Here is a 16,017-nt window from a genome sequence, read left to right as displayed (position 1 = left end):
GGAATGAGTTTGCTCGAACTGTGAACGCTCTGTAGTGAGTAGTGCCAGATGAGCAGGATTATATGTTGGAAAATAAGGACAGCATTGAGAATATACTCCCCTAATCATGTAAATAATTCCAAATAATTTTACATTTCTATCCTAAATGTAAAATATTCAAACCCAACATCTCACTGCTTCATGTGTGACCCAATTGAGTAAATGCAAATCACAAAATTCAGAGCATTTAATTAACCCTGTCTTTCATCTGTTTCTGCATGTCTGCTCTGAATCTTGTTTTTTGACTTCCTTTTTCACGCTGCTAATTATTTCTACGATTAGTTGTTTGGGCTTGCTTTAAGTGAGACAGTGCTTTAAACAGTGAGTATGTTCAGCGTACTCATGCTTTTTGTGTTTTTGGAAATGCATCAAATCCACTAAGGATAGATACTACAGGATCATTAAACTCATGGCAGACCCCATGAGTCAAATTGGACATGGGACCTAATTGGCAAGTTGTGTAAACCATGTGCGAACACGCACGAATAAAGAATTACAAGGCCCTTAATTAAGAATCAACTGTAGTCTTTTCTCAGTGGCTAGAGGTATCTAAAATTCTCTTTGTGCACATGCAAAAACAAATTTTTCAAGTACGTAAATCACGCCATTGTAGTTTAGCTGCTGATTTTATAAGCAATGAGTAGCCAGCTGTAACATGCTATCAGCAAGCCAGAAGCATGTTCAGGCATTTTCAAATCCCATTCCTACTGCTTGCTCCAGTTTAAAAACTATGTGCAGTAGCCTAGCAAGCAATCATTGCGTTGCTAAACCTTACCAACCTGTTCCAGTCCCTCCGCTCGGCAAATACTGACCTGATCCATGTCTCCCAGCCTGCCCACCCCACCCACCATCGACAGTTACCCTTTCTGCTTCCATCCTCTGGTACTCCATCCCGGAGTCCCTTCGCCTCCTTCCCCCCTCCCTTGCCTCCTTCAAAGGAGATCTTCTCAAGACCTTCCTCTTTGACTGTGGCTTCAGTCATCCTCCCACCCCCATTGCCCTCCACCCCTCCTCCAACCCCCAACTCGGGTGCAACTTAGGTATGACTGTCCAACGCCTTGGGATGCCCTATCGACGTGAAAGGAGCTATACAAATGGGATTTGTATTGGGTATTGTCATAAATGTAGTAAAAATGCATTTTTTTAAATCAAGTTGACCACAGTCGTATTAAGCTACAGCAGGGTGAAAATGACTACATCAATGCAAGCTTGATTAGAATGCAAGAGGCCCAAAGAAGCTACATCCTGACTCAGGTAAGCATCTTTGATGGAAAATGTACTTGATAAAGCTGTTTGCTTTATTTTTAACCTTGTAATACAATTATTGATCCCTGGTGCAAGGGAATTGCATTTTTTTTGTCTCTTTAAGAGCCAGTAATCATATCAATTGCTCTTCTGTAGAACTCTATGTGCCTTTCCAAAGCTATGTCTCGTTCTCAGAAAACTGTATTGTCATCAGTATAGAGTGTGGTATGTGAATAATCTTTTAGTGTGGACTTCAAATTGGAAACTTGAAATAGTTAAACCTATCTATGCCTAGTCCCTGAGAACAAGCAGCAGAGCTTCTATGGAAAACGCTGGCACTAATGCAGTTTCTGGCTTGTCACTTCTGCTCACTTCTTAAGAAGGTAAATAATAATTAGAAAACAATTGGAAAGTTTAGCCTACGGAGGAATTAAGAGCATCGTGTAAGAATAGGCTTTTCTTTGGATCTTTTCTGCTATTTAACAGGAATGCTTTAATTTTCCTGTTCAAATTTGATTCTTAATGCCTGAGCAAACCGATCCACAGCAGGTCTAGATTTATGCAATTAACTCCCCCATTGCCCCCCCCCCCCCACCTCCCCTTTCTTCACAGCCCTAAATGTCAGTTTTGGGTAAAGGCTATGAAGCTTCCCAATTTTAAGGAGTATGTGTAAAGATATGTTATTGGGAATTTGAATCCATCATGTAAGTGTTTCATTTCTGCATTTGTTTGATTTGCTGGTGAAGTAATTAATGCTTGTGTTCCTTTGCAGGGGCCTCTTCCAAATACATGTGGCCATTTTTGGGAGATGGTTTGGGAACAAAAGTCCAGGGGTGTTGTTATGTTGAACAGAGTAATTGAAAAGGGATCAGTAAGTACTTGAAATGCAATGTTCATGAATTGATGAAATCCAGGAGACTAAAATACTGGAGCATATGCAATATCCTCAAATTTTACACCCAATTACACCTGAGTTTCAGAATTTCATTCACTCCAATCTAAATAATCTATAGTAATTTTAATAGTCTCTGACGCAGGAATAAGCTATTTTCCCCGCTGATTAGTCATAATAAACAACCTTGATTCAGTAACAGTGGAACAGATTGGGAGAAATTGCCACAAATGCTTCAAACCAGCAAATTTTGTTGGAGGCAGTTTATCTCTGGGATCTCCTAAGCTTGGTTTATTTCGAGCTTTGTAGAAGAATTGTTGAATTCAGTTGAGATGTTAAAACCGAGGCACCATCTGCCCATTCAGGTGGATGTGAAAGATTCCATGGCACTACTTTTAAAAAAAAATGGAGTTTTTCCTTGTCTCCAGGCCAGCAATCCCCCAGATACAATTGGCCATTCACATCATGTCTGTTTGTGGGACATTGATTACGTTTTGATGTGCTTTCAAAGACGCAGCATTTGATTCTAAGTGAATAAAGGGAACCTTTGTGATTGTTCCAGGTAAAATGTGCGCAATACTGGCCGAGCAAAGAAGAAATGGAAATGTTATTTTCGGACACCAATTTCAAACTAACATTGATTTCTGAAGATGTCAAATCCTACTATACAGTCCGACAGTTGGAGTTGGAAAATCTTGCAGTAAGTACCCTACCTAATGTTTGATGCAGTTTATGAAGTTAATGTATACATTTCCACCCTTTAAATGTCTTTATTTTCAGAATTTTGTTTTCAAAAGTAAATTGGGTAGAAAATTTATGTACTGTAAACTTGCTCACCTAAAACAGAGATGGGGCAATCTCATTTGCTCCACAAATTAATGTTTGAAAAACGTTGAAGATTTGGTATGTTAAGAGCTGTTGGTATGTTAAGACGAAACAAAAGGGTTATCATACTGTGCACTATGTTTTAAGTTTCAATTATCACTTTCTTTTCTAGACTGAAGAGATCAGGGAAATTTTGCACTTTCATTATACCACATGGCCTGATTTTGGAGTTCCTGAATCCCCTGCTTCATTCCTGAACTTCCTTTTCAAAGTGAGGGAATCCGGTACATTGAATCCAGAGCATGGACCTATTGTGGTTCACTGCAGTGCAGGGATAGGGCGATCTGGCACTTTCTCACTGGTTGACACCTGCCTCCTTCTGGTAAGACACGAGATGACAGTAACTTCCTAACGTTTCACATTAATTTCCGACCGGATGACAAACTCGCTTCAAGTTGTCAAATTGTGTTCCCAATTCCTGTCCGAGCATGTACGGACACGAAATTGATGTCAAAAGATTTTATAGCTAAAACGGTATGTAACCTTTCTAATGAGATCCAGTTACTATCGGGACCTTCTACCTCATAATTCTTGGAAAAGGTATTGGATATAATTATCAGTTGGAAAAAGCTCTTATGAACTCCCTAGAGAAAACTAAGTAAAGAGATCAGCAGCTTAAGTCTGATGAGTAGCTGCTGAAATAAATCACTGCTGGTGGAAGCTCCTCTTTACGCTTGTGGAAATTCATGCCTTTTGGCGATTGTGACCTCTGGAGGATATACAGTTGCCATTGCCAGCATTTGGCAGTTCCATTGTTGATCTTTGATTCATATTTTTTAAAGTAACTGGTCCAAGTAACTACAAATAAGCTAAGAAACCTAAAGCTTCTGAGTCCCAACTTAAGGAGAAGCTCGAATTGGAAATAGAACAGCTCAAAACCATAACTGGAGCTGGTGAGGAAAGTTTGACATTTAAAAACTAGATTTGCTACAGTCCAAATTTTCAATACAAAGGGAGCGATAGCCCCCATTATAAAAGCGAAGTGTAAAATTGATGCATTTGTTTACAACCATGAAGTATAGCAAGTAAAATTTTTTATCATTTTGTACTCCCATTTCTCTCTGAACTTTTTTAACAGATGGACAAGAGGAAGGATCCTTCATCTGTGGACGTCAAACTCGTTTTATTAGAAATGAGGAATTATCGTATGGGACTGATTCAGACAGCCGACCAACTTCGGTTTTCTTACATGGCTGTTATTGAAGGAGCTAAATTCATTATGGGAGACTCTTCTGTTCAGGTGAGCTTTGCTGCGTCTGCCTTTCAGTATAAACAGTGGAATTTGTTCAGTCTTCAGGACAATGGTCAGAAGAAGTCAGCAAAATTTCAATACGCGTCGTTGGAATTAATTGAGAAAATGATGAGCCAGTTGATTATTCTGTTGTGGTTTAAAAGATCTTTTGATTTTTTTCCATTTAGGAACAATGGAAAGAACTTTCCAAAGAAGACCTTGAACCTCCCCCAGAGCACAGCCCCCCACCTCCACGACCTCCAAAACGGGCCTCTGAAACTCTCAATGGGAAAACGCCAGATCAAAGGATATGTGTTACAGATTCGGAAGAGAGAAAATTCGATGCATTTTATGAAAACCAATCGAGAAAGGTCACAGAGTCACAAATAGAAAGGTATATGTAAAACTTAATTTCCCTTTCAGCAATATGTGAAAGCGACATGTTAATTTTCAAGGTGCTATCTGAACAGGAATGTCACTGCTATGCAAAAGAGTGTACACACTCCCACCCACCTACAACAACACATTTACATTGCGCCTTTCATGTCGGGAGGACGTCCCAAGGTGCTGAAACCCACATTTCATTATTTCAGTGTAAAAGTGGAGAAACTGCACACGGAGAAACTTCGTTGGTATTGAAATTCTCTTTTAACTACTGCTTCCTCCAATTATAAATTATATTCTAAAATTAGGTTACAGCAGAAAGAATCGCAGGGCAGCTTCCATTTAAGCTGTAGCTCCAAAAAANCAGTTCAATTCCTGGAGGGTTAGCAAGCTTTTGGAGAGAAAGGGAAACAGTATATTTCTGTTAATGTTGGAATTTTAGCTGTTTAATTACCTCTTTAATCTTGATGAGTATTTAATCAGCTATGACATGTAGCATGACTTCAGTTCAGTATCACCTTCTATGCAATTCCCTGAAATATAAAAAAATGGAAATCATGTCCATTTGTCATCAAACAAATGTCACACAATCTGTTTTATATGCCCTGTGAAAACCTAATATAACACAGTTGCTCTCACACTATGAAGTATCTGTTTCTTTCCTCTGTATTTAATCAATTTTATGGACCCCAATGGGGATGTACTGAACAGAGCAGGCCATATATCTACTTAAATCTGACCTACAGCAAGCAATCTAAATTAAGTGAATTCTATACTTCATATTAGTCCAAGCATGAAATAAACTCGCTTCTTGGCAGTATAAATTTAAGATTGGTGAATTCAGCTCCCTTCTCGCTGGTTGCTTATTGCATGTAGTTCAGCTCCAGAAAACATTGTTCATAGCGCCTCAAGAAAAAAAGATGGTATTTTAATGTGCAATTTGCACATTGAACTTTATAATGTATTTGTTGGAACAAAGTATGAGCCTCCCATATGAATACTTGCACACCGTTTTCAACGCGATTCTTTTTCTCCTTTCAGTTCAGAAAATGAACTTCGGAAAAGGCACGTGGGAGAAAATGCCATTTATTCACCGCAGGTCAACGAACAGGTGAATTCAGAATATGAAGAAGTGATAGCAGAGGAGGCGTTAGAGCTGGTTTTGGAAGACGAGGAGAAGGAAGATACATGGTTAAATTGGAAACCTGTTGTGCTCAATGTGTGTTTGTTCGCTGCTTTTACAGCTGGAGCATACTTCTGTTATAGGGCATGCTTCCATTGACAAATACCCTAGAGGATGACGTGCGTACTGTATATTGCAGTAAAGCCTGCGCTTTTTCAATAAAACATTTGATGCATTGAAAAGCTGTAGGATCTATGTCTTAAAAAAAAAAGCAGGCTTAGTTTCTGAGACGGGAACTTGGGTGGGATTGTAGGGATAAGAAAAAGATGCACTAGGGTTTTAGCCCCATGGTCCCAAGAGCATAACATTCAAATCTCAGGGCCTTGAATATTCAGGGGAAAGCAGTGAAAATGCCAAATAGCTGTGTTTTTCTTTTCTTTTTTTTTTTGGCAGGGAGAAGGGTGTTGTATGTTGCATTCTTTTAATGTCTGTTATGGAGAAATGCAAGATATTGTTCGGAAAAGATACACATCCTCTAACCCTAGCATATTTCGCTCATAGTTGCAATGTTAATCTCCACTGTTGTGCCATTTCCTGTTTCACCCACATCTGGAAAATGCCCAATGTTATTCTTGGGAAACAAAATGTATTTTTTGTTTGCACGTATGTTTTTGGGCAGTGCCTGTGGTGAAATTGCATTAATCTCAGCAAAGCTGTGGCTTTAAACTGCTGCTTTGTTAACGCATCAGCTAAGAGGCTTCCACTGCTGCTCAGGGTATTCCAGCAAAATGGTCCTCTTTAAATGTGTCTATTAACCATTTCCGTCACACTTGTGCTTGCACTTTTGCCATCCACAACATCGGAAACCAAGGTAAATTAACCAGCTTTTAACCTTCCGCTATTCAGCGACAATATAGTTGGACGGGGGAAGAAATGCAACAAAATGCAACACATTTCCACCAGCATTTTTACAGCTGTACCATATATAAAACTAGACCATTATACAAAGTCAAATCTCCTTCACTCCATATTTATTTGTAACAGGTATGACTGTATCCAACAATTTTTTAACCAACGATGTATTAAAAATATAGTTTATATTTTTAATCAAAGCCTTGCATCAAGGGCTCATAGAAAAGTAAAATGATACCTCATTGCCAGTACTGGAAGCTTGCCACCACTTACCTGCCCTGTAAACTATAGGGTATTACCAGTACTTAATCTGAGGGTAATTGTAAGTAGTCAGTATATAGTTGTCTTAAGAAATTATAGCATTAAAACTAGACATTTTTGGATCATGTACATCAAATTAAGGGGATACTAATAATATATAATGGTAGGAAACAGAGTGAGCTACAGAATTGCTTTGTCGAATGATTCTTTTAATGGTCTGGATGTATATTGTATCCTGGCAGTTATACATTATACACCAGTGTAGTGGAATGCATGCAGACTCCATTAGCATCAATAAATATGAAATTGCTTGGAAAGTGAAAGATGATCTGTATATCTTATTACTACTGTAAACATGTGTAGTACATGTTTGAAAATAATTGCATGAGTGTTCTGGTTGGTAATGGTGGCAGTGAGACTGACACTGAAAAGGTAATATTTCAGTGGTTCATTTCTATGTTGGGTGTTTGTATAAAAGCTAGCATACCTGTATTTGAAACTCATTTGGCCTGTGTATATATCAAGGGTTTTACCTAAACCACGTAATCCAGATGTTTGTCACATTTCAAGTATGTAGGAACTAGTTCAAACATTCCAAAACTGTCTATAGGCATTGTTCATGTCTCACTTTCTGCACAGGGTCGAGCTCTGCAAATATTGGACACCAGTGGCTAAGATGCAACAATTAAATCTTTCTTTTACAAAACAGGTCTAAACTAATTTATTGGCTTTGAGCGTCTTGGTGCTGGGATAGGACTTGCTGGTAATTCCCTTTCAAAATATATATGCTGGCTCTCAAACCCTGAAGTTGGCACTTCAGCCAGCAAGATCCAGATGTAGTGGCTCACCGATGTTGCTAGCCCCATCGCAATCAGCAGAAATGAGCAATGAATAAAGCTCATACGATAAGACTTTTTAAAGCCTCTTGTATATTTATGTAGTTTGGGTGTATGTACAGTAGATTTGAAAAGTTGGGTTTGTTGGTATACCTCTTAAATGACAAAAGACTGAATAGGGTTTTCATGGTAAACAAGCTATTGAGCTGCTGTGATACATGCCTTAATTGAAACTTTCCTTGGCTCTTGTTCTTTCCAGTAAGGCCATACCAATAAGATTAATGAACAAATGTAAAATATCAGACTGCGGTATGTAATGTTTTATGCAGTTTACTTACTATAAATTGCTTTTGTGGACCATTCACACAAAAACATTGTACATTTGGTGTTTAGGAATGTGAATCTCTAGCGTTTTGAAATTCAGGATAGTCATACTTCTCACATTTCAAAAAAAAATCTATATGCACATGTTTGGAGTTTTATGCCCCATTTTGTTCAGTATCAACATTCTGGAACGTTAGCCTGATATTTACTAGAAAGGAGAACTTAAGTTTACTGTATCCCTTCATCTTTTTGATCATGTTACAAAATCATGTAAATTTCTACACAGTTTGGAGTTTAGTTTGTAACTGTTACCTGAAAGGACGTGACGTTCTATAACCCGGTCGTGGAATGATCTGAAGTATGCACTCCTTCGCGGTTACTCTACAACTGGCTGGCAGATATCCTCCTCCCGTGGAGCTCACAGAGGATCAGTTTTCCTCATATTTTTCAAACCAAATAATGTGCAATTCTGTTTAGAATTGCTGACATTTGGCGAATGAGGTGAGAGTTTAAAACTTTCAATCTCGTCTCTTTGACCAAGCAACCATGTACAAGTGCTTGCTTCAGACCATTCTGTGCTCTGGATCTAAGAAGCACCAGGACCCGGAGGAGGGTGGATCAGAGAACACATTCTCTGAGTCGTCTGGTGTTTCTTTTCCTAATATCCCAAATAACCATTTGCTGGCAAGTGCATGTAGTAAATTATGGTAAGTAGTTTGACACTGTTTAGTTTCTGCTTTTAACAGTCAATCCTTTCACAAAGAGCAAAGTATGCTTAACTGCCCCCACCTGTAGTATCTGAATCATAGTCATTTGTGCACCCTGACACAAATCATGTTAGAACTTTAAAACCTCCCTTGCCCATCTTCTGTCTTGCTGTCCCTACCATGCGTTTCGGAAGGTGAGAGTACTTAATTTTTTTAAAATTGTATTTTCATTGGTTAAATTTATTGGTGGCCTAAGAGATTAATTGCACTTTTAAAAAGTGCTTGTTCCAGTTTAGTTCGCGGAAGTGAAGTCCATTTCAAATTCAGTCTCGCAACCTGAAAAACCAGACCCTTTGTGTTAATGACTGACAACGAAGCAGTGTTTTCATATGATGCTGACTAGCTAACTAGCTGATGTTGAACTTGACGTTTTCTCCTCCCTAAAGTTGTTGTCAAGGCCTCTGTTAGCAGATTCTTAATCATGATGTTTGTGCCAAGCTATTTATTTCCCTGTAGGAGGCTCTATGGTTCCTAGTTCAAGGAGAAAATCCTTAACTGGTGCCATCAATGTGGTTTGCAGCTCAGATTGTAACCTGCACATCAACCCGAGCAGCCTAACCACTGGTACTGTAATGAGTTACAATTTGGGGGCTTGAATAAACTAAGAGTAAAAGTGGCTACAAAAGTTTTCAGATTTAAACACTGCTTGGTCATTCCACAGGTAACTGAGCACCTGCCTAGTTGGCTCATTTATTATTTGATGTGATCAACTCATTCATCCAGCACACCTTTTCAACCAAGCTATGCTGTGATCTAGCAAGTGATGAAACTCTAGTCCAAGTGATATTGCTGACAGCATTAATAGCAATTGCAAGACTTTTAGGTAGTAGTTCATCATGGAAGTTTTTTTTATATATGAAGATTCATCTCATGATCCATGGGACACACGTTTTCATCAGATTTCTTGTCGATTTCCAAATTGTTGAACAGGAAAATATGTTCAGTATTTTATTTGTATGGCCTTACAGAGGAGACATTTCTTATGCCCAGTTTTGCTGAGAACTCTTCTAGATAGGAACAGATGAGTGCTGTTGATACATTTTCTCCTATTGTCTTCCCAGCAATGTGATTTTGTTCTTCAATGGTTAACAACAAATCAACAAATGCTATAAGATCACACTAGTTTCCATAAATTTCAGGGATGTGCCTGACTTAACTGGAATTATTTTAGTTTTTTTTATTGGTAAAAGTACTTTTGGACCAAATATATGCAGATTTTTTTGAATACCAACTTGTTTTGTCGTGTGTTAAGCACACACTTTATTCTAAATGAAGTTTCACAGTGGAATTGTAGCTTTTAATTTAAAATTACAAATTAATTGCTTGCACTAAGTGTCTCTCAACTGCATAACTTAAAGAGAGTAAAACGTAAGATCGATATTGAATGTCCTCTCCTAAGTGCACTGTTGGTCAACATGCAATGCTACACAGTCCACACCTAGAACTATGAGAGAAATCATGTGATATTTTCACAGTTTGACACCTTTATAGTTAAATTACAGGTAAAGCACTTGGGATATAAGAGTTGTACATTTCTGTACCTATAATCTGAAGACATTGAGATACACTGATTTTTTTTCTACCTTAGCTAGTGTGATCTTTTTCCTACTTGACTGTTTCACGTTTTTTATTCGCTTTTTTTGCCACACAGCAAACGGCTTCATGTATTTTACTTTTTTATTTTCCTGTATAGTATTTTACTGTCTTGTAGAGTATGAATAACTGTATTGTGCTGTTTTCTAGTAAACATTAACAAAGCTATTTCTGCATGTATTGATATTGTATGATTTTCTACGGTTTTATATTGTTCGACCATTTGGTGGTCTAAAAAAAAGCCTGACTCAAACAAGACTCTCCAAGCATTTGCAAAGTTTTCAGAACCCTTTAAAACTTTACAGTGAGCTGGATTTCAAGTATGCCACATCAACTATAAATCTCGAATAAAACCAGTTTGGAAAGAAAACTTGTGTGGTATTTTGAACTGCAGATCATACTTTTAAACAAAAAAAATTCAATGATTAAAATCTATTGTTTAACTTACAACATCAGCTCTGATCAGCGAGAAAGTTTTGGGTCCTATCACAACCCGGCAGTCTCCCCCCCCCGTTTGTTCTCTAAATCCTCAGTGTGAGCAGCTGCAGATGTACCATTAGGTGTAATAGGTGTTTACCTTTTATCAATAGGATCACCTTTATCAATAGTAAAATCCCGTGAAGCCCTTTGAGACATTTCCACATGTTAAGGCGCCATAACAAATGCCAGCGTTATTATTATCCATTCAGTCTCGACCTATTTTTCCCTCATTTCTTTGAATGCATCTCCAGTTCCCTTTTGAAACCTAATATAATAATCCTTGCATTTGATATAGCGCTTTTCACGTCTTCTAGACGTTCTCAAAGCGCTTCACAATATACTGTAAAGTGAGTTGACTGTATATTTGTGGGCGAAACGCAGCAGCCAATTGTGCACAGCAGTGTCCCACAAACAGTTGTGGTTGAGATTCTGCCTGAACCACCTCACCCAGAAGGGCATTCCAAGTCCCCAACAACTGTTTTAAAAAAGAAGAAAAAAATCTGAATCTTCCCCCTTTGCTTTCCTCTAGTCACTAACTCACTGACCAATGGAAATGTTCCTCAGACAAAACTGCTCTTCTCATTCCTGTCTTTAATGTCAAGACATTCAAACAGTTTATTGATCCACCAGATTTTTGGCATTCAGGTGGGCATAAAACTATCTAAGAAGTGTGAATTTCATACTTCTTAACTCAAGGCCATGATTTTTTTTTCAGCCATCGCATACTTTTGGAATCGAAAGAAGAATTGCTACACTGAAGTTTGTGGGGTTTTAGCATTCCATTTGCACTCAATAGTTGTAAAACTTTAGGAAAGTCGTCACTAAACAGCATTAGAGGACAAGTGAGTTTTTTTTATTGCAGCTGGTTCAGAATCACCTGGCAAAAATAAAACTCATACATTTACAATTTCTTGAGACAAACATGTTTCTCCCAAGATTGGATGTGTAAGACCCTCTGTATTTAAAAAAAAATTGGACCTTGCTCCTTTAGAAAGTGAATAATAATAAATAATACTAGCATTTGATACAGCTCCTTATCACGTCTCAAAAGAGCTTCACACTGCAAAGTGGATTGATCGTATATTTTGTGGGCGAAAGATGGCAACCACATACAGCCATGGGGTGTTTTATTTAGGGGATGTAATGGCTAGGACACCAGGAGAAACTCCCTTCTCTTCGAATAGTTCCATGGGATCTTTAACCTCCACCTGAACAGGCAGACAGGGTGTTGGTTTAATATCTCACCCGAAGGACAGCAGCTCGGCTAAATCAACCCCCAGGTAGAGCAGATTGGCAGTATGAAGCTGGACAGACCTGGGAGAGAGCAAGGAGTGACTGGATGTAGGGTCAGGAGATCACTAGAGGTGGAGTGGGACGAGGCATTTAAAGGTAGGAAAATTTCTATTGAATTTGATGATCAACTGGGATAAGGAGCTCATGCAGCCAGGCGAGGACGAAGCTGATAGACTTTCGAAGCCCAACACACGAAAACATGGGCTGCAGAGTTTGGATGGTCTGGAGCTTGTGGAGACAAGTATTAAGTTAACATTCCTAATAACAAGCTGGAATTATTTGGCTATCTGCTGAGTGTGGGGATATCTGCACTTTTAAAGCCGATCCTTACATTAAATCATCGTTTTCCACCTCCAAATTCTGGTGTCTGCAGGGTTTGAACAAATGAGCAAGAAAGGTAAGAGTATATCCACCTAAATGTAAATAGTTTTTGTTTTGTATCTCATTCAATCTTTGCTGCTGTGGCCTCAAACGCCCCAATTGAAAGAAAGTAAAATGAGAGGTCGTTTAAACAGTAAACTTTGATCAAGCAGTGAAGATTGCAACATCACATTAGCCATTCCTACTTTTAAATACTCTTGAATTGTTTTCAAATTAGCAAAATAGCTTGAGTTGTACAATTGAACCTATTCTCATCTAAATGGGTTTACGGGCTGAGAGCCGAAGACTTAAACATTGATTTGTTTAAAAATCTAAATCAAGGGAAAATACGGCTTTGCTTGATAAGGGTGAAGCCCAGGGCAACAAATTCTAATTATACTTAACGATGGAAAAAATGGTAATTAAAACAATGTAATTGTAAGATATCCAGTATCTTTTACTTGCGTTAACATTTACACGGTACATTTTAAAAGGAGTGTTGGCATCCATTTCAAAATATATTTGGTACTACCTATTATATAAATTATGTTTATTTTAAAAACATTTACTTGCTGTGCATAGAATATTTGTATATTTGCTACAGAGTAAACTGACAACAGCCCTTTGAGTGGACCAGTGTCTTGATACCCCAACTTTATTTCTTATGTCAATGATCACTTGTGTGAACCAAAACTGAACGTCGTATTTTATACACATGTGCATCTTTATACAGAGGAATATATAGGTGCAGTATAAGCACAATTCAACATATTACGTATCAGTTATGTCCATTGGAGCTAACGTTTCTTGAAAGTGTTCAACGTTCAGAGAATAGTGATTTGAGTGGTTTCGTTTTGGATTCTGTCCTCTTCGAGATCGTACCACATTTTTTCCAACTTCTCAAAGGCTAAATGACCTTTTTCACCTGCAGAAAGAGATGAAAAATGTAGGCAATGTAGGATCATGGAATCCTTCAACGCAGAAACAGGTCATTCAGCCCATCGTGTCTGTGCTGGCTCTTTGAAAGAGCTATCCAATTAGTCCCACACCCCTGTTCTTTCCCCGTAGCCTTAAAATGTTTTTCTTTTAGGACCAAAAAAGGAATCACTCCGACTCGCCCCCTCCTTAGTCTCCTTTAAATCCCACCTCAAAACCCTCTTCGGCCATGCCATCGGCCATCCCCCTTCCCCTCCCTTCCCTTCCCACCCCCCCAGCTCAGGTCTGAAATGCTGTACACTGTCCAGCGCCTTGGGACGTCTTACCGACATGAAAGGCACTATACAAATGTAATGTTGTTGTTGAAGAAGGCTTTATCGGCCGCTACATGCAACGTTAGACTGTTTTGGACTGTTAAATCACGTCAGGATTCCTCTGTCCAAATGCGTCATATAAAAATGAATAGTTTCTATAATTTGCATTTGTTTTAAATTGAAACCATCGCCACAGAGTCCAACTCCAGTATTTTTAGCTAACGATACCAAGTTCCGAGCTTGCAAATTCGCCACAGAATTTTGCGATGGAGGCTTAATACCATCGAGAAAAACGTTCCCCCACAAAGGTGACATGGAAGTTAAACATTACCGAAAGAAAGGATGGTTTCTCTTGCAGTATCTCTCACATCTTTAGTCTCAGACTGGCACAGACTGACAATCTGTTCGATGCTTTCCACAGCCTTGAAGGAAAAAACGTAAATGAGAGGTTGTCAAGTTTTTCTGCAATCTAACCTTATCAGTCTTCAAGAAAGTTTTAATGGTGGGACGGGAATACAACTAGTCTGGCTTCTCTGTGGCAACCAAATGTCAGAGAAGTGAAGATAATTGTTGCTTGATATTTTTAAAATTAACAAATAAATCTGATTTTTTGTTCTTTTTGTTCCTGTCAACACAGTAATAACAATCTTTTGGTATAACTCCTTTCACTGACGGTGTATTTGTAGGCAAACCCAGCAGCCCAGTTGCACACAGGTATGGCAGTAGCAGCCACATGCAAAGGTCTTGCTTACCTTCAGATGTTTCAGAGCCATACAGGCACTTTTCTGAATTTGTAAATCTTTGTCTTGCAAAGCGTCTGTGTAGTGGGCCAAAGCCTAAGAGAGAAATATAGATTTTCAGCAAAGTTAAGTCAGTCGGTTATAAACGGTTAAACTGGGAATTTAGCTCAGCAAAGAAGCGGTTGTGTGTTTAACAGCTTGTAGTTCCACTTGGTTGGCTTGCATTATTCACAACTGAGACCAAGGTGTTTTTTTTTGTTTGTTTTCTTTTTTTCTTTTGGTCATTTAAAATTCTTACTTGTTCACATGAAAGGAATGCTAAACGGTACCTTGTCTCGAAAATGTCTATGCACTGAGGCATTAGAAAGAAATGATTTTGCCGCTTGAATGACCTTCGGGTTTTCATCCAACTGAAGGATGCTGATTGACTCCAGCGTTTGGTGCAGAGGCTGGAACTCAGTGATATGCTTTCCTTTTAACTTTTTCAGTGTCTTAATCTTCTGTGTGGTTTGCAGTGCTTCAGCAAGAGATACTGAAAAGAGTAAATGAACCGGGCAATTCATGAGCAAAGCCTTCAATAATTCAGGTGCTTTTGTGCATTCCTGCTCAGTAATCAAAACGATGTTGTCCAAAAATGGTTCATCTTTTTGCATATAAAAATGTTCTCTTTGTTTTATTTATACTTAAAGTGGAAACCCGGACTCGTTTATCAGTTATTTATACCTGGAACGTTGCATTGACTGTCATACTCAGAACTGACATTCATAAATGTAATTTTAAAAATCACTAGTTTAGGGAAGGATGCTTAGAAGTTTCTTGTTAATGTAACTTAAACATATTGCTGACGGTGCCAAGCTAGGTGGCCAAGTGATTAATACAATGAGGACAAGTAACATTCAGGAAGATCTGAACCATTTCGACAGAATGGCCAAGGAGTGGAGGATTAATTTTAAAGTGGATAAATGCATGTAAATGGCTTTTAACACAAGAAAGAGTAAGCAGATGCATCTAATGAATGGGTGAACAGTAGCACAGATAAAGAAGGAAATTATTGACATTGACCTTGGGCAATGTGTGCGTTCACCTCTCTCATTAAATTTAACTCTGAAAGAGAAGGTGTATTGCTGAAAGGTGCAGTGTGCCTGAACACTGAGTGTATGGTGTGCCTTAATCCACAAAAAGATTTCTTTCTCCCTCTTCTGTGCTTTTTTTAAACAGTCTCCTAGGAGTACATAAATTGCATTACTCTCTGCATTACTTTTAATTCAAATATCCTTTGCTCAAAAAGAACAGTCAAAACACTTTTACAGTATATTCTGAGAAATGCTTTCAGAATTCTAGGATTATATTATTAATATCCTTTGTAAAAGCTGCTTATGAATCAACTTTGTGTATTAATCTT

The 16,017-nt window shown here is 38.4% G+C and overlaps 2 protein-coding genes across 5 annotated transcripts in view; one reads left to right on the top strand and one right to left on the bottom strand.

Moving 5' to 3' along the window:
- The window catches only part of ptpn1 (protein tyrosine phosphatase non-receptor type 1), a 41,162-nt gene extending 30,300 nt beyond the window's left edge, over window positions 1–10,862 (top strand). Inside the window, exons 3-9 of the mRNA XM_042341731.1 lie at window positions 1,193–1,293; window positions 2,057–2,155; window positions 2,739–2,876; window positions 3,174–3,383; window positions 4,140–4,301; window positions 4,481–4,686; window positions 5,718–10,862. Coding sequence (XP_042197665.1) covers window positions 1,193–1,293; window positions 2,057–2,155; window positions 2,739–2,876; window positions 3,174–3,383; window positions 4,140–4,301; window positions 4,481–4,686; window positions 5,718–5,958 — 1,157 coding nt within the window. The 3' untranslated portion in view covers window positions 5,959–10,862. The remainder of the gene's footprint in view (window positions 1–1,192; window positions 1,294–2,056; window positions 2,156–2,738; window positions 2,877–3,173; window positions 3,384–4,139; window positions 4,302–4,480; window positions 4,687–5,717) is intronic.
- Window positions 10,863–13,064: 2,202 nt separating this feature from the next.
- The window catches only part of ripor3 (RIPOR family member 3), a 50,078-nt gene continuing 47,125 nt past the window's right edge, over window positions 13,065–16,017 (bottom strand). For all 4 annotated transcript variants that reach the window (XM_007911878.2, XM_007911861.2, XM_007911868.2 and 1 more), the window contains 4 exons: window positions 14,945–15,147; window positions 14,628–14,711; window positions 14,207–14,297; window positions 13,065–13,550 (listed from right to left, as the gene is read on the bottom strand). In XM_007911878.2, coding sequence (XP_007910069.1) covers window positions 13,450–13,550; window positions 14,207–14,297; window positions 14,628–14,711; window positions 14,945–15,147 — 479 coding nt within the window. In that variant the 3' untranslated portion in view covers window positions 13,065–13,449. The remainder of the gene's footprint in view (window positions 13,551–14,206; window positions 14,298–14,627; window positions 14,712–14,944; window positions 15,148–16,017) is intronic.

This window comes from Callorhinchus milii, unplaced genomic scaffold, assembly GCF_018977255.1.
Source record: "Callorhinchus milii isolate IMCB2004 unplaced genomic scaffold, IMCB_Cmil_1.0 Scaffold18, whole genome shotgun sequence".
Lineage (NCBI taxonomy): Eukaryota > Metazoa > Chordata > Chondrichthyes > Chimaeriformes > Callorhinchidae > Callorhinchus > Callorhinchus milii.
This window is presented reverse-complemented; position numbering and strand designations above follow the sequence as displayed.